This window comes from Entelurus aequoreus, linkage group LG09 (assembly GCF_033978785.1).
Source record: "Entelurus aequoreus isolate RoL-2023_Sb linkage group LG09, RoL_Eaeq_v1.1, whole genome shotgun sequence".
NCBI lineage: Eukaryota > Metazoa > Chordata > Actinopteri > Syngnathiformes > Syngnathidae > Entelurus > Entelurus aequoreus.
Window position 1 is genome coordinate 26902542 of NC_084739.1, and position 20017 is coordinate 26922558.

The 20017-nt window shown below is 38.9% G+C and overlaps 1 protein-coding gene across 4 annotated transcripts in view; it reads right to left on the reverse strand.

The window, feature by feature from the left end:
* Positions 1-20017, reverse strand: part of macrod2 (mono-ADP ribosylhydrolase 2) — a 1153479-nt gene that overhangs the window by 148144 nt on the left and 985318 nt on the right. For all 4 annotated transcript variants that reach the window (XM_062058480.1, XM_062058481.1, XM_062058479.1 and 1 more), the window contains one exon: positions 6405-6483. In XM_062058480.1, the coding sequence (XP_061914464.1) occupies positions 6405-6483 (79 nt within the window). The remainder of the gene's footprint in view (positions 1-6404; positions 6484-20017) is intronic.

Sequence of the window (20017 nt, forward strand, 5' to 3'; positions counted from 1 at the left end):
GACAAAAAGGGCATAAAACATGACAAAAATACTTAAAATAACACTGAAGCTGATCTAGAGATATAGGCGTTGGAAATAAATAAATTATATTAACATATGGCTTACTTTTAAAACTTTTATGACTGAGACCCATTTTCCAAATTTGAGGAGACCCCTAAGGATTCAAAAAAATCTATATATTGCATTAGTTTCAAGATAGAAACATATCAAATTGGCCCAGCATCATTTGAGTTTTCATTGTGCGACCCTCAGTGGAAAAAGTTTGGACACCCCTGACTTGCAGTATCTCATACACAACCTAAGAGAACAATGCATCGGGTGAATCTATAACGCCTGTGTGACACACAGATATTGTCTATTTTCCTTACCATCGCCGCTTATGCCGCAATGTAGGTCTGTCAGCTCTTGTAAGTGGCTGGAGTGATAACTGGAGAACAACAGCTCCAGATTCTCATCTCAGAGCACTAATATGATGAAACGGGCGCTGGATACACGAGGGCAGGCAATATAATTAAGGTCTCGCCACACAATGTAATCTTTCAGGAAGGAGCCCGGGCGGGGAGTGGGACAGATGATGGGAGCACACAGAGAACAAAACACTCTCCATCTGGGAGAAGCGAGACGCAGGCCTGAGAGCCGCTATTCCATTGGGGAGGTGGGGGGTGAGAAGTAAGGTAAATGGGAGGTAATGCAAGGCTGGTAAAGCCAGACAGCCTCAGCTCAGTGGCTCCCGAGCTATTCAACTCAATCCTCCACGGAGGCCCCATCAGAACTTGTTACGCCTTCTGCCCTCGCCAAGAAATAATGCTGCTACCAGGGACGGGAGGGTGAGCGAGAGAGCCGTAAAATAAAATTGGAACAGAAGATAACAGATGTTTATCTCACATATAGGATCGAGGAGCTCTAACCAAGGATTATCAGTGGTTGTGTTAAGTGGTTCTTTCCAAATGAATATGCAGCCGAAGCCCCGTCATTTAAATTTGACATTAAAAGTCTCATGGAATATCATCAATCATTTTTCAAACGTCGGTTTGTAGGCCACTTGACACGTGCTGGAAGTACTCGCATCCTTTTAAGGATATCTATAAACACTTATTTGACCAACTGTCAGTATAAATCCTCACTGTTATTCTCCCAGAGGGTAGTGTGGGTGTACTGAAATGCATACAATGGTGTCAAAGACAACAAGATGCTGCAGATATTTCTTGGCATCTACTAACCTATCTCAAATGTACAGCTTGGTGAATGTAAACATGAACATTTAAGCAGTAGTTCTTAACCTTTTTGACCTCAGGGCCCAACATTTCCACGACAGAGGGGCCCACGGCCAACTCAAATATTAACACTGACTGAGTAGTCTTACTCTTGATTTTAATCGTATTCAATATTTATGTCAAAGCAACTTACAGTTTACAACTGTGTCAAATGATATGAAAACACGTGTTAATTACAACGATTATTTTTTATTCAACACATAAACTTTAGGCTGATTTAGAAAAATAAGTACTAACCAAATACATTACACAAGAAGGAACATTTACATACAGTAAATATATATATATATATATATATATATATATATATATATATATATATATATATATATATATATATATATATATATATATATATATATATAAATAGATACACACATATATGGGTACTTAGAAAAGCGCTATATAAATCGCAGGTATTATATATATATATATATATATATATATATATATATATATATATATATATATATATATATATATATATATATATATATATATGTATATATATATGTATATATATATATATATATATATATATATATATATATATATAAATATATATATATATATATATATATATATATATATATTACACACATATATATATATATATATATATATATATATATTACACACATATATATACATACACACACACACACACACACACACACTTATATATATATATATATATATATATATATATATATATATATATATATATATATATATATATATATATATATATATATATATATACAAAATTCCTGGACACAACGGGAAATAATAACAGTAAATAAACAAGTAGAATAATATTTTTTGTGTTTTTATTGGTATCGGGACAACCCTATATATATATATATATATATATATATATATATATATATATATATATATATATATATATATATATATATATATATATATATATATATATATATATGATGACTCATACGACCCCATTTAGTACAAGAAGCGCTTCCTGAGTAACACAGTTTGCTGCTTGTCAGTCAAATGGCACAGCATCTGTATTGGTCACATGATTTTGTCTAAAAGTGACACAGACATCGAGGCTTTGAGGGACACAGGCTTAGTACGTTTGCACGCACTAAATTTGTCTGATTTCTCAAATAATTAAATTTTCTTCTAGTTTTACACCTACATGTGAAGTCACAGTTTCCATGTTCTATGTCAGTGGTTCTTTTTCACCAAGTACCACCCCAGACAAAATGTGGCTCCCCAACTAACACCATAATGACCCACAATAAAATACAGTAGCGCAGCAGGCCTAAGGATTCACTAAAAACAAGGCAGAGATTTTGTTTTTATTTTTTTTACCTCTCCCATCAACTAGCATGTTCTTTAGCAAAGCTAAAGTGTGTCTGATCACTTCATCACAGTCCATGATCACCGCTATATAAACGCGCAATACCTCATTGAAAGTGGCGCTATTGGCATTGTAACACAAGGAAAAGTCATTAATCAAAATACATGCATACAAAAAAGTAATTTATTATTTCAGATACTCCTTATAATGCAGTTTTGCCATAAAATAAACTAACAACATTGTTGGGAAAACAAAAAGCTGATGGTGGAATAAACAGCGCCCCTACCTGGCTCACAGTGCAAGATGCATCCTGTTTGTGTTTGCTAATAGCAAGTACAATATTAAAAGGTTCAAAGTATCTTACATAATGTGATTTCTGGAATTATTGATGCTACATCACATAAAGGGTGGAACTATCGTACAAATGCATATTTTTCCAAAATTGCACCGCTGTAGTGACTGCTGGTTGCAAAAGCTCTGTGTTCTTGTGTATTCTCCTTATGTGTTCTTTTCGTTTCCCTCTTGTTTTCATCCGTTTTTTGCCTTTTGATTCATGCACTTTTATGGTAGAACTTTTGTGACTTGTGCGGTGCTTTTTTATGAACTTTTGGATGTGCCTGGGGGGAGTCTTTTAGCCATCGCCATGTTTGCACCGGAGACCAGCTGTTAGCTCTCTGCCAGACCAGGGTCCGTATGGAGAGACCGGAGAAGATGCAGTGGAAGTGACGGAATGCGGAGCTAGGGATGGACGAGCTGAATGAGCATGTACTGGACAGTTTGGTTCGCCCTATAGGCTGATTCTCGCTCATCCGTGCGGACCGGACATTGGCTGGTGGATTGTGGGCAGCCTAGGACGGAGTTGGCTCTTTTGGTTGCTTTGTTGGGTCCGTTCCTGTCTCTGGCCATGCGGCTTCCCACCCCAGCAGACGATGGCATGGAGCACTGCAGAAGCCACTGCGGTGTACAGTATGTGGGTGTCGAAATTGTGTTTTTGTTTTGTTTTTTGTCTATGCAGGGTACAATCATTTGCGCGCAATATGTATTATTTATTGGTAATTGTTGAGTTTTTTGTTTTGTTTTACTTTGTAGCCGTAAGCAGGAATGGTGCTGCTGTCTGTGCTCTGTTAATGTGTTTGATGTCCTCTGTGTTCTCTGATGTTTCCCTCTTGTTCTTGTGTGTTTTTGTGGGCTTTTTGTATCTCTCATTACAACCACATAATTTCCCTATTTTGTATATGAACAGGGTCTGTCACTATTATACGTCCGGCAAAGCTGTCAATTACTGTCGTTGAGCAATTACGAGAAATGACAGTTGCAATATTTTACCCGCATCCTATTCTTTGTCTTTCCTTGTTAATTATTGCAAGGTGACTTCAATGAGTCAAAGTAGATCCAAAATAGCCAAAATGGATGGTTGGGATCCATCGTACACACTCAACATTTGGGTCGGTTGTGATTAACACAGTGATTGTCAAACCTCTAATAATATAATATAATATATCAGTATATACTGTATACTGTATATAATATGTACATTTTACATATATGGTATATTTTATATTGCTACTATGGTACATTTTTAGTCTACTTTATACCTGCATTATCCTTTCCATCCAGTGAAGACCATAAGTGTCCAAACTTTTTCCAGCTAGGGCCAAATACGAAAAATTTAAAGGGTGCGGGAGCCAATTTGGTATATTATAAAGTAGGGTTGTACAGTGTACCGGTATTAGTATAGTACCGCGATACTAATGAATCATACTCGGTACTATACCGCCTATAAAGAGTAACGGTCCCCCACCCGTCAGTACGTCGTGTCGACGAGCATATACGGCGGTGCACAATCACAAAGTACTTACAAGCAGACACAGTGTGTAGACAGATAAGTGAGAATGCTAGGTAGCTAGCTGCTAATGTCTATCTGCAGTCAGTTAAAGTTAAGTTAAAGTTAAAGTACCAATGATTGTCACACACACACTAGGTGTGTGATCCCCTTGATCACCCCCTGGGAGGTGAGGGGAGCAGTGGGCAGCAGCGTAGCCGCGCCCGGGAATCATTTTTGGTGATTTAACCCCCAATTCCAACCCTTGATGCTGAGTGCAGCAGGGTTGTAACTACTTTAAATCACTAATCCTTGTCTCCATGGCGCCATATATTGTACATTTATTTCGGGTGATAGCGACACATGCTTCACTACACACCGGAATCATAACATTGGATGTGTTAAAAATGATATATGTTTACCAAAGTCAAGTCAAGATTCCACTATGTCCAATCATTAACCATCAAGTAGATCATCTTAACTTTGAACACACTACACCCAAGTGAATGATGTCATACTTAGTCAACAGCCATACATGTCACACTAAGGGTGGCCGTATGAACAACCGCAACACTGTCATAAACATGTGCCATATAGTGAAACCACACTACACAACAATGACAAACACAATTAGAGACAATATTTGCACCGCAACACAACATAAACACAACAGAACAAATTCCCAGAATTCCCTGCAGCACCAACTCTTCCGGGACGCTACAATATAAACAAATGCCATTGGTGGATCTACACCTAACATCCACTGTAATGATACCAAACACAAGAGTGTATCTAGTCGATACTACTATGATTACATCGATATTTTTTAGCATCACAAAATCTTCTTTCATTTTTTGTTTTTTTATATTATGTTTATAAACTCAGGAAATATGTCCCTGGACACATGAGGACTTTGAATATGGCCAATGTATGATCCTGTAACGACTTGGTATCGGATTGATACCCAAATTTGTGGTATCATCCAAAACTAATACAAAGTATCAAACAACAGAAGAATAAGTGAGTAATACATTTTAACAAAAGGGTAGATAGAACATGTTAAAACAGAAAGTAAGAAATTAACAAGTAGATTAATATTTCCTTTTTTACCACTTGTCCTTAATGATTTAGAAAAAATAATAGAATGGAAAATGACACAATATGTTACTGCATATGCCAGCAGCTAAATTAGGAGTGTTTGTTTGTTTACTTACTAATAAAAGACAAGTTTTTTCACTATTTTATTTAAGGACGAACTTGCAATAACTTGCAATTGTATTTAAGGTACCGTAAGATTTTTTGTTAAAATAAAGCCAATAATGACAATTTTTTGGGTCACCTTTATTTAGAAAAGTACCGAAAACTACCGAAATACATTTTGGTACCGGAACCAAAATATTGGTGTCGGGACAACACTATTATAAAGTATATTAAGTGTATTTAGAGTAATATCTACTCCAATTCTCTACTAATATTAATAGTCAGTCAACTAAAACCATTTTGAGGGCATTAGCACATTTAACATTTATTTTATATTGAAAGAAACTTGTAAACATCTCCTCATCACAGGATGCACGGAAAATCATCAAGACCGTGTACGGAAAGACACGTAGGTCGTCTGTCATTTTTTTATTTTTAGGTCTCATTTTTGAGTGAATTTGGGCCGGTTCTGTTTTTTCTTTTGTTTGTGGAATATTCTAGTCCGAAAGGTGTTTATGTTCTGTCACGGGCCAAAAAAAAAAATAGCTGTCACCTAAAACATTGCCTGTACAGTTATTTAATGATTCATGATGGTGACAGTTTTTAACTCTGGCACCAATTATTCTAAAGGGAAAATCGTTTTTGAATTAAAAAAAAATTGGAAGGCAGAACAGACTATGTTGATTTCAAAGGTCCCGCTGTATAATTCAGCAGTTTATATGTTAAAGTAGTGTGAGGATGATGTATGCAAAAGACAGAAGGGGCAGTTAAAACATACCTTGAAAAACAAACGACATCTTCTTCTTGTAGATGGTAAAGTCTGTTTCAAGGAAGACACAGAAAATGACTCGTGTGATCTGCACAGAAAGAAGAGGGAGTAGAAAACGATTAATTGTAAACTTGGTGTGTTAAGTAACAGAGTAACCAACCGGAACATTTTGGTTATTAAAACTTTGTGCATTAGCAAGAAACAATCAGCTTCGTTCAGGAGTCTGATTAGGTACCGGCCCTGTTGAGACCGCCTGAATTATCCGCTGGAGAGCGCTTTCCGCAAGTACTAGAGCACATAACCAGAATTAGCATTAGTGAATGGGTGCACGTTAGAGCAAAGCAATATCCTTCAAGACAAAAAAAAAAGAATGAGAAATTCTGAATGCTTTTACTGAGCATGCAATTTACAAAATTAAAAAAGCAAATACATTGCTTTACCTCACTTCAGGGGGTAATGAAGCCATAATTACATCGATTTAAAAAAGTACAGTAGCCTGAACAATTTCACTAAAAAGAAAGTTAAACAAGTGGCTGTTTAATTTTTGTATTTCAAAAATGTACAACTGCGTTATGAATGGTCAAATAAAAGAAGATTGCATGGGCACAAAGATAAGAAAACAATAGAGTCGTACAGTCAGCATAATAAAACGCTGACTGCCAATAGTCCCACATTATCACCAGACATTGACCTGGAGAGGGGAAGAATGATGTTCAGTCAGGAGGAAGAAAAGAGAATTAAACTCCAAACAACATCCACAAGGCAAATATAGTTGTTAATGGACAAACTAAACCTAAATCAGCAGCATAGTGCAGTGACATCAGCATTGTTGTTTTCTGGGTTTCAGTCCCAGAGATGCATCACCAACCTTGAAAGCAAACGTATTTGGCCACCCATCCAAATGATCAGAATCAGGAGTCCTAATCACTTGGCCCGGCCACAGGTATATAAAATCAAACACGTAGGCATGGAGACTGTTTCTACAAACATTTGTGAAAGAATGGGCCACTCTCAGGAGCTCAGTGATTTCTAGAGCAGTGTAGATGGGTTCTCTGGAGTGATGAATCATGCTTTCCCATCTGGCAATCTGATAGACCAGTCTGGGTTTGGAGGTTGCCAGGAGAACGGTACATTTCGGACTGCATTGTGCCGAGTGTGAAATTTGGTGGAGGAGGAATTATGGTGTGGGGTTGTTTCTTAGGAGTTGGGCTTGGCCCCTTAGTTCCAGTGATACCAAAAACATTTTGGACAATTCCATGCTCCCAACCTTGTGGGAACAGTTTGGAGCGGGCCCCTTCCTCTTCCAACATGACTGTGCACCAGTGTACAAAGAAAGGTCCATAAAGACATGGATGACAGAGTCTGGTGTGGATGAACTTGACTGGCCTGCACAGAGTCCTGACCTGAACCCGATAGAACACCTTTGGGATGAATTAGAACGGAGACTGATAGCCAGGCCTTCTCGACCAACATCAGTGTGTGACCTCACCAATGGGCTTTTGGAAGAATGGTCGAAAATTCCTATAAACACACTCCGCAACCTTGTGGACAGCCTTCCCAGAAGATTTGAAGCTGTAATAGCTGCAAAAGGTGGACCCACATCATATTGAACCCTAAAGGTTAGGACAGGGATGGCACTTCAAGTTCATATGTGAGTCAAGGCAGGTGGCCAAATACTTTTGGCAATATAGTGTATTTACCAGACTGAAGAATAGCCATGCGAGTATAGCATAATAGTTACCTTTATTGCTATCGAGTAGGGGGGGAAAAAGCTTTCCAGGACCCTGCCAACACTAGGAAGGGATTCAAAGAGACCTCCTTCTGGTTTTCATACAAACAGATCCATAAATAGTTTATGAGCAGGGTTTTGTAGTAAATGTTACGGGTCACTTCAGGATAGGGACATTTTATTGTCTTTGATGCCAGAGGGGGGCTTGTTCATAAAATTTTGACTCACTCTCAAGCATCCAACAGCAGAAAAAGCTTGCAAAGTTGTGTACTCACTGACAAACAACGTGTGAAAAATGATTACATGCCATCATAACGCATGAGAAAATGTGCTATATGTACTACGCCGCAAGACAGAAGCTCTCCAGGAAATGCCATTAGTCTTTTATAGTGCTTGGTTCTCAAAGTGATCGCCCGCTCTGAAACATGAATGCAGACCTTATGGCACATAATCACGAATACATGCTGCTGCGTTACGAGAGCATGCTTGTTGCGTGTAACAAGATGTTAGGTTCGTTACTTAACATCCTTCTCTGGTTCACTTCAGTCTAGATGGGCCCGGTGGCACAGACGGGGGAAATAAAATTGGGCAGGACAAAACACACCAGAGGGGACAATGTGTTGCATTATAAATGACATAACTGCAAAATTTAACCGTATACAAATGGGAGCGTGTGTGAGCCTTGAAGTTCCAGGGGCTGCATTGTTTGAACCAGCATTTTGGGTGAAATACACTTCTAAAGTGTTGCAATATTTTTGAGTTCTAATTTGTAATTCTTATTTGACAATTAAGGATGTTAGACAAAAAAATGTCTCAGCGTTTTCACAATGAAAGACCATTTAGAATGTACCAATTTGGCAGTAGAACCTTGATATACGAAACCTTCATTAAACAAACTTTTCAATTTACGAACCACAGACTGAATGCAATATGCTTTGTTGAATGGATCTTGTGTCAGTGTACAAACTTTTCATCCAGCCATTGTGTGCCTCACAGCCCAGCCATTTTGTGCCCGGCAGCACATCCATTGTGGGCGGGCTGATCACCCTCCGTGCTCATTCAGGCTATGTCTACATTGAGCCAGATAACCCCTTAAACAAATAAATATTTAGCCTAAGCATCGTGTCTGACAATTTTTTACAAGGGTAAGTGCGCCGTGTATTTCTTGAATCTCTGGCTTTTAGCTTTGTATGGACTCATTGATCGTTAACAAACTGATTTCGAAGAGGAAGTGAAGTCAGAAAGACCGCGCCCCACACAGGAAGTGACGCCAGAAAGAACGCGCCACAGCCAGCTTCATAACAACCGGAGCTAACCACTGGAAAGATGGAGGCGAGTCATCCAGACATGCCCGTGTTTCTCCTTCCGTCCGTACAGACGTTTGGGGAAATCACACATGAATACTTTAAGGGAAGGAAACACGCGATTGCAGCAATTTCGGATACAACACTTGTCAGACGGCAAGAGAACTTTCGAATGTCCGGGTCAGCTGTGATTCTACTTACCAAAAAACTTTGTCCCTTCCTCCAGTGGATGTGATAAAAAAAAGGTAGCGTGTGCTTTGTATTACCTGGCCGTCGAGGGGAGACTAACTACGGAAAACATCGAATGCATTTGGACTGGCAAAGCAGACTGTATCAGTTATTGTCCGCCATGTATGTCGCGGACTCAACGTCTCAGTACAGAGTATATAAAGTCACCAAAAAGGAATGGACAATGAAGGTGAAGGCAAAAGAGTGAGGAGTGTCCTGACCAGATATCTAGATCCCTAGATTGATTGTTGTCAAATGTTCTTTGTCACATTGTATACTTTCACGTGTCCATTAACGATCTGATTAATTTATGACAGCTCAGGTGTGATTCACTTCAATAGGGCCCCACAGCACACTGGATTCCAGTTAATTGAAATACCACAACACTGAATATTGTTCAGATAAGTTACATTTAATTTAAGAACTTGCACACAAAGCAACACTGGAGGTGACTATGACGTGCGCCGGCGGACGGAGGGGGTGAGGGGGTCTTAAACGACCATTGTGTGTGTGTGGACAAGGATAAGGTGGGATTTACTCTGCATAACCTTAGCCGGCTTAGTGTAGAAGGGGCCTCAGTCAGCAGAGCAGTGCTATTGTTAGCTACTGTGCTACTTGCTACCTTTAGTGTTTTTAAGTTTTGCCAGCCTGATATGAGTCCAAAAAAAGGCACGGACAAGTTGTGTGTGATTTGAAACATTCAGGAAGCATCAAAAGCGTTGTCGACACGGCCTTGTGCTCCATCCCTCTTTCTTTCGCTGCACACCAAGAGGATTAATCAACAAGGTGAGGTAGATTATATTTTGTTTTCTATTGCTAATCATTGTAGGGACCTGGTTGTTAAAATTAAGGAGTTTTGTTATTTCAAACTGTGAGTACACCACAGGGCTGGTGACAGTGTATGTGCGCGTGTCAGCAGGGTGGCTACAAATGAGGACAGTTTAGCTAATTGGTGTTGTTTTGACTTTGTTACTAAATAGAAAGTGGATCCACCACGTCTTTGTTATGTCTGTTTGATTTACAGTACTCTATAGTGCTTCATATTTTGTAAAATGTACAAACTCTTACAAAAATATGGACTTTGGTTGGTGATGTTTTTACATTACTTTTTTATGTTTGCGTCTATGTACAATTTTTTCTATTTACAAACCCTGTTTAAGTTCATAAATCAAGGTTTTCACTTACAATTTCCTGCATAATGTTCGATGATGAGATTATTTGTATTTCCATATTTTCCGATATAATTGTAACAAATTACAGTTCAACATTCTGTCACGGCCCGGGCGCACGTCAGTGCGCATTTATGTGTTCGCTGCGCTGGGCACACCTCCAGGAGCGCGCCAGCAAGCAGCTGCAATCAATCAGCTGCAATCAATCATCTGCAATCAACGCACCTGTCGCTGATGAGAAGCCCTGCCTTCATAAGCCAGCACAACCTGCTATCCTGGGCCAGAACGTAGCTCCATGTTCCTATACAGTAAGCCAATATTCTACTCGCTATACGCATACTCTCACTCTGTGTTTCTCCACCTCCGTGTCCCCCTTGTCGTCTTCCAGCAGTCTACCACCGTTCCCGCATTATGAGCTGTGTGTCTCGTCTCCCTGTGTTCCCCTCTGGTTCTCTGGCTGCACCTTAGTATATATTTGATAGTATATATCTGTATCATGAATCAATTTAAGTGGACCCCGACTTAAACAAGTTGAAAAACTTATTCGGGTGTTACCATTTAGTGGTCAATTGTACGGAATATGTACTTCACTGTGCAACCTACTAATAAAAGTCTCAATCAATCAATCAATCAATCAATCAATCAATCAATCAATCAATCAATCAATCAATCAATCAATCAATCAATCAAACCTTTTGGATCTTGACCTCCCGCCTGGACATGGACTTTGACGCCTCTCTATTGCCCTCGACTTCCTGCCTGTTCTCTGGACCGCCGAGCCTGTCTTGACCTATTTTGGACTTCCGCCTCTCGCTCAACACTCCCGGTAACACTCAGCAGTTAATTCCTACACATAGTCGCACACCATACACTTTTGGATTCGTCACACTCCATTCCTTTGTTTTTGTATATTATTTTCTTATTTATATATATATATATATATATATATATATATATATATATATATATATATATATATATATATATATATATATATATATATATATATATATATATATATATATATATTATCTTATATATATAAATAAACATAGACTTAACTACGTCCCCGTTGTCTTCCCCTGTACAAACCATAACACATTCCTCACTAAAAGGCTTATAAGAGGTTCCATTGGCAGCATAAATAATTATATTAAAGTATGCTAATGAAAAAAAGGTACAAGATCCCAATCAGCTTTCATATTTACTAATATAAAGCTCTTTATAATTAAGAGTTATGGTTGGATCATTTTATATAACTGCATTAGCTTAGTGATACTAAAAAAGAAGCTGCTAATTAGGGTCAGAGTGAGCAAAATTTAAATTAGCAATGACATTAAAAAGCCCTACTAACTACTTTACTTTATATTTAAGATTTGGAAGATGGGGGTCAATACCGTACATAATGTTTGGTTAGGTAGGCGTGTTGATCCACGCAACCATCAAGGTTAAAAAAAAAGTTAATGGAAGACTAATTAGAAAGCTGGGCTCCCTGCATGCCACCCTGCCCTACCATTACTCATCCCTGATTGGAGAGTCGTTGCCAAGGAGAGAGCGCTACATGATTGGATCCCATGGCTGCTGAGGGCAAACATGGTCATCAAGACAAAAACGAGTAGTAGTAGTATTTCACACATTAAGATGACAGTCTGGAATTCATGACACTTGGGTTATGAGCATCACCTCAAGTGCCACAAGCAATATTTAGTTTTGCACCAGAAACTGCATACATTGTCAGTTGAAGATGCCAGAAATATTACTGTTATCAATGAGTTGCGGAGTTAAAATACAGCTGCCAGTTGTTTAATAAACTCCAATAAGCAGAATAAGCCAGAATTAATGTACACAACTATTGCAGTAATTTCTCAGGCGAGTTTATTTATAATTTATAATGCAGAATAAACTTATATTTACTAAAACAAAAAAAAACACACACAAAAAAAAAAATATATATATATATATATATATATATATATATATATATATATATATATATATATATATATATATATATATATATATATATATATATATATATATATATATATATATATTGTAAAAGCGATCACTTGCCTACATATAAATAAATAAAAAAAGAACAATTATATTATCTTCCCTTTTAAAGTGCAGATTATACCTGTCATGATTTTATTGACATTTGAGACTATATACTTTATATTTTATTCTGGGATATTTTATGTGCTCTTTTATTGGGTATATCTTCTTAGGTTTTCTATTTTTATTTATATTCCGTTAATTTATATTTTATTTATTGCTATTACTATGACTCCAAGTCTCTCAATGTTATGTTATCATTCATTTATTAATGTATAATATTCATTTTTTACATTTATTTTAAAATATGTATCATACATTTTGTTTACATGGCGTTAATTTTAGTGGCGTTTCCTCAATATTCAGTGCAATACCATGTTTGGTTATTGTTATTAGTATTGTGTATGCACGCGAGTGTTGTCTTCTCTTCTGTCTTCCTTTTTTTTGGTGTAAAGCACTTTGGGTTGCCTGTGTATGAAAATTGCTATATAAAGAAACTTTGATTGATCTTAATTAATTTTTGTATGTACTTTTTGTGAATGTGTTACCTAATGAATAATAAAATCACTGTTTTGTTTGTTCAGTATATATAGCCCATTGTGTATATTGTGTCTACGGATGTTCTCATTCATTCAGGTCATTGTACACACAGTTGGATTGTTCAGTTTGTCTGAAAAGATGTTTCACTTCGTATCTGAGCAAGCTTCACCTGTTCGTTCTCATAGATTTAGATTAAATTGGTCGGATCTAGTTTTTCAGACAAAACTTGACTAATCCAAGTCTATGTGCATGAACTGATGAAGCCTGCTCCGATGAGAGTCAAAATGTCTTCTGACCGTCTAAATGCCCTGAGATATTTATTGTTGTATTTTCTTATTTTCCAGGACTAGGGTGAAAAGTAAGCTCTGTAAAAGTAAAAATCTGTTGACTCTGACATCCTGGACTTGTCGCAAGTCAAAGGGCAAATAAAGACAAAAAAAAAAAACATTCACCATCACATCTATAACAATTAAATTAATAGTGTTTACCTAACATGCATATTTGGAATATGGGAGAAAACCCAGGCCTGCATGAGGAGAATCAAACCCAAATCTCCTGACTGTGCAGCTAACAAACCACTTTGACACCATGTAGCAGTCTGTCATGTCATTGAGGTTATATTGTATATGTATCAGTTTTTGCCAAGGAGGGTCCTTGAACACAAGCAAGCAGACTTTGTGCTAAAAATGCACAAAATATTGTATGAAAAAACCCCAACAGTGATTAAAACATTTGCATGAAAATTTATAATATCTCGATGCATTCTAAAAATAATTACTGAATATGTGTTTTATTAACTTATTATACTGTTTTTGCGTCCAGAAGAAGTCACTAAGTAAGACACTCTTTTCAACTTTTATCGTCAATCTTGTGCTAACAACAGGTTCAATTCCGACACATATTGTTTCTCATGCACACACGTCTTTTTCTCTCACACACAACATTTCTCATTCCCTGTCAATAATTATTCACGCACAGTATATTTACGAACATTTGTGAACTCTAAACACGACCATACAGATTAACACCAGCGTAATAATATTTATTGAACAGTTTTATTTATGTGATAGCTCTCTCTTGTCCCATATGTGCCAAACAGCTGAATAGCGTTGCAAATAATAATAGCGTTCTCTGCTGCGACTCGTTCAGAAGGTATTTCCCTCTAGTTTATAAGTAAAACATCAATTATAAGTAAACTGATGATTCTGAATGATTAGTTCCAGTGTAGACAAACGTGTCAATGTTGTGGTTGTCGTCTATCTTCACTCTTTACAAAAAGCTAATACAGTATCGAGTCAACGACAGCTGCTGTTGCTCCTTTTGGAGACACTGCCCCTAAGTGTTTTGGAAGAGAATTACAAGTCTGATGCCACTTCCAGGGAAGAACTATAAATCAAACAAGACAGTGTCAGAGGGGACGCAAGCTACGTGATGCAAGAGTATACCATCCATCCATCCATCCATCTTCCTCCGCTTATCCGAGGTCGGGTCGCGGGGGCAGCAGCCTAAGCAGGGAAGCCCAGACTTCCCTCTCCCCAGCCACTTCGTCCAGCTCTTCCCGGGGGATCTCAAGGCGTTCCCAGGCCAGCCGGGAGACATAGTCTTCCCAACGTGTCCTGGGTCTTCCCCGTGGCCTCTTACCGGTCGGACGTGCCCTAAACACCTCCCTAGGGAGGCGTTCGGGTGGCATCCTGACCAGATGCCCGAACCACCTCATCTGGCTCCTCTCGATGTGGAGGAGCAGTGGCTTTACTTTGAGCTCCTCCCGGATGACAGAGCTTCTCACCCTATCTCTAAGGGAGAGACCCGCCACCCGGCGGAGGAAACTCATTTCGGCCGCTTGTACCCGTGATCTTGTCCTTTCGGTCATAACCCAAAGCTCATGACCATAGGTGAGGATGGGAACATAGATCGACCGGTAGATTGAGAGCTTTGCCTTGCGGCTCAGCTCCTTCTTCACCACAACAGACCGATACAGCGTCCGCATTACTGAAGACGCCGCACCGATCCGCCTGTCGATCTCACGATCCACTCTTCCCTCACTCATGAAAAAGACTCCGACGTACTTGAACTCCTCCACTTGAGGCAAGATCTCCTCCCCAACCCGGAGATGGCACTCCACCCTTTTCCGGGCGAGAACCATGGACTCGGACTTGGAGGTGCTGATTCTCATCCCAGTCGCTTCACACTCAGCTGCGAACCGATCCAGTGAGAGCTGAAGATCCTGGCCAGATGAAGCCATCAGGACCACATCATCTGCAAAAAGCAGAGACCTAATCCTGCAGCCACCAAACCGGATCCCCTCAACGCCTTGACTGCGCCTAGAAATTCTGTCCATAAAAGTTATGAACAGAATCGGTGACAAAGGGCAGCCTTGGCGGAGTACAACCCTCACTGGAAACGTGTCCGACTTACTGCCAGCAATGCGGACCAAGCTCTGACACTGATCATACAGGGAGCGGACCGCCACAGTCAGACAGTCCGATACCCCATACTCTCTGAGCACTCCCCACAGGACTTCCCGAGGGACACGATCGAATGCCTTCTCCAAGTCCACAAAACACATGTAGATTGGTTGGGCAAACTCCCATGCACCCTCAAGGACCCTGCCGAGAGTATAGAGCTGGTCCACAGTTCCACGACCAGGACGAAAACCAGGAGTATACACCAGGCTTTAGTCAGCTGGAGGGGTTCATTTTTTATCTAACAACTATGCCTCTCAAAACGAGTTGTCTTCAGGGGGAGCCAAAAAGTGGCTTGAAGGTAGGTCTGTAAAACATTTTCACCAAAGAACCACCATTGCATGTTAAGGAGACCACAAGGAAGTGTTTTGAATATAGAAAACCAAATCATGGTATGACCCCTTCAACAAACCTAGCTGAATAGATGTGACCATTGACCAATATGTCTTTCTCAAGCTGTTATATTGTTTCCACAACCTTATGCAGGCCTACATGGTTAAAGTCAACTCGAAACGAATGTATCTCAATTGCGTATGATGTACAGATAGGTAATTGACACCCACGTAAGGAGGACATTACAAACCATTTTCTCACTTTGAATGTTGTTATTTTGAGAGAATATTATATCGTAAGTTTGTTTGATGTACAGTATGTCACTCAGTGATGCATAATTGTGGTTTCGAGTTCATCTGGCTGGCAACAGATGAGTTGTCACCACCCGTGCCCATAATCAAATCGGGGGCACCATCAGGCAGCAACAGTCTAAGACATGCAAGCACAATTTATGCATTTTTCGGCCTCTTGTGTTCCTAGCTTGAATCTTTCACAAACAAGATGAGGCACTGAAAGTTGCCCTTGCATGCTCACCGCAGCTGTTGCTCGAACCCATTAGAGAGCTGTAACCACTTGCCTGTCAACAAAGCATCAGCTAAAGCAGACTCTAAAACAGCAGATATACATTATTGATGTTTGTTGAAATAATACTTTCCTTTTGTTCAAGGTTGTAGCGAGCAGACATCATGCACCGAATGCAAGTGCAACCTTTGTAGGTCACCAAATTATCAAAGTCACTTAACATAAACATTGCTTATAATGAATGCACTCTCTCAAACACACCAACAACCCAATTAGATTCACTAGCACAATCTAATGAGATTCAATGTAATCAATGCATCAATAATTCTGCCCTCACAAAGATAACTACAATGACAACCACTAGAGTGCAAACCAGAGCATGTCTTGAGTTGTTCCGGGGGATCCTATAAGGGGCGTAATGCAAAGTCAAAATCACCTGAACATAGTAGGCCACTGAATCACTTAGTACTAATGCAAGCGCTCAATACCGACAATGAAGTTGAAGCAGAATATTTTTTTTCTAAAAAGGTGCCTTAAAAGTTAAACTTGGTCAAAACTTGAAGTTCAAACAATCATCAGTCTTGAAGTCACGGCAGAAAATCTTAAAAAACTTTAAATCAGTGAGTCAATGATTAAGAATACCATAGCGCTCTCTACTTGTATGATATTTAAGAATGTTAGAATGTGACTTAAAACATCAGCAGAGATTGACCAACGCTTGGAAAATGATAGTTCTCTTTTTAACAACGAAATTATAACAACGTAGAAGGTAACATGCATCTTGGAACTGATTGTTTGAACTTGTGTTGGAGCCATTGAGTTCCCACTGGATTATTTCTTGTTAAGTTTATTCATTTCTGACACGGCTTTCCATATATCACAAGAGTTGCATGTGATCATACATGGATAGTGCATGTCATTGTTCCAGAGAGACTGAATAATGCCAGCAAATTATTCCGCCGCCAGAAATATATTCTCCTATAAAAGACTGCATCATCAAAGGCATCATCAGCGGGAGTTCGCCTCCTTTGTTGTCTGCAGTGTACAGGGTTCACTTTGAGGCAGGTGGACCGCGTCCAGTCCTTATTGCTGATGTAATTACACACACCTGCGTCTCTTGGCTCACAGAGCGAGCGGCCTGAAAAAAGCAGGCAACAACAACCCTCTTGAAGGCCACATTACAGTTAGAGCCTTGTAAACCCTGCACTGTTAGTATGTTTTCACACTGTAGTTTGCTTTCTGAATCAGATGATTGATTTTCAAATGTGATCCATGCATTAATTCTACTTTATTTTTCAGAAATCCAAGTGCAACACAATGCATCACGTCAGACCATCCTGTCTCATTGCACTTGCAAAAGGGAAGGTTGGTAAGGACCACTGAGACAAACACTGCTGACAAACACAACATTGAGTAAAGATGGCATTTGCTGAGATATAAAATTACCGCATTTTTCGGACTATAAGGTGCACTTATCGTTTCATTTTCTCAAATATGGACAGTGCGCCTTATAACCCTGTGTGCCTAATTAGACTTAGACTTTCTTTTATTGTCATTAAAATTTGAACTTTACAGTACAGATAACAACAACATTTTGTTGCATTAGCTCGTTGTAGTGCAGGATAAAAGAGAAATGAGGTGCAGATATAAATAAATAGGTTACTGTACAGATAAATATATTGCACTTTTACAAATGCATCCCCGTTTATGGATGTATGTTAAATTGTCTTTATATTCCAGCGAGTTAATGAATTTTTGGGGGGAATTGAGGGGATTATTATGATGCTAATGTATGGAATAATTCTGGTTGTGCTTTTTACCGACCTCAAAGCTATTTTATTTTGTACATGATGTAATGATTATTGTGACCATTAGATGGCAGTCACAGACAGATACGTGTAGACTGCAAGATGACGCCAATAAACACCACCAAAACTTTAAATGTCCCATTGAGAATATAGAACATTACACACGGCACTCAAACATCTGTCAAAATGTTTTGTTACACCTTTGGTAAACTCAAGCCACACAGCGTGATGGATTTTCGGAGCATTACGACTACTGTGGTCAGGCGTACTGGGCTTCAACATACAAGTAATATTATGGCGTGTGTATAAGGACCGCAAAATGGCACCTGTTAGCAGACATATTATCTGGTGTTTTGTTTCGCAATATTATGCAAAACCAACTTTTCTTACCTTCTGGTACCTGCTGATCTGTATTTGGGATCTGCGTGATTGTAGTCGATAATCTTCCGCTTTTTGTCTTTCTTCTTGATATGGGGCATTCATCCTCTGCTGTTGCCATTTTGTAATATAAAGTAGTGTAAAGTTGTAACTTATATATGTCAGTACACTTGCTATGAAAGCGCTAAAAACTACCGGTGTAGTTCACCCACAGAACTTTAGTTATTAGAGAGTTCCGGTTGGACGGTTTTTCAAGTGACACATTTCCGGCTTTGTTGTTGCACTAATGAGCCACGGATGTGGAGATGCTGCTCCGTTATTGATTTAAGTAAAGTCTGAATGTCATTAAAACACCCGTCCTTGCACGCTACACCGCTACAACAAAGATGACGGGGAGAAGACGCTGTCGAGGGTGAGCCACGTAAATAAGAACGCCCACAAAACAGCGCATCCTGAAGCGACTGTCAGAAAAAGACTCAAAGATGGTCTGTAAAACATAATCTATGCAACATTTTGACCAAAAAAACACCATTACATGTTATGTAGACCACAAGGAAGTGTTTTCAATTTAGAAAAAAATCATAATATGACACCATTAATGCAAATTATAATCCTGTGTGCCTTTTTTAATAAAAATAGACCTGAATAGACCCGCTCATCGACAATGTGCCTTATGATCCGGTGTGCCCTATGGTCGTAAAAATACGGTAGGTGAAATAAAATGAAGAAGGTGTTATACACCAGAAAATAGCCACGGTGGTTTCGTTTGGTTACTGCGTTTACAGTACAGCTCACCAAACTAATTGCACAAAGGGGTAAAAACAAAGAGAGAATAGTTAGAATAGTAACAAAGAGTGCTAAGTACAAACGCATTAAAGGATGAACTATACTCTTGTGACACGTAGCTGGCGGGCAGGCTGATAAGTGGCTCGCAATTCCTTTCCAAAATGCCAAATGAAAGTGTTTTCCTGAGTGAGCAACCACAACTCTTTTCAGAATCAGAATCACCTTTATTGGCAAGGTATGTTCAACACACTAGACATTTGACTTGATAGTCTTTGCTCTCTTTGTACAATGTAAAAAATAAACACAAA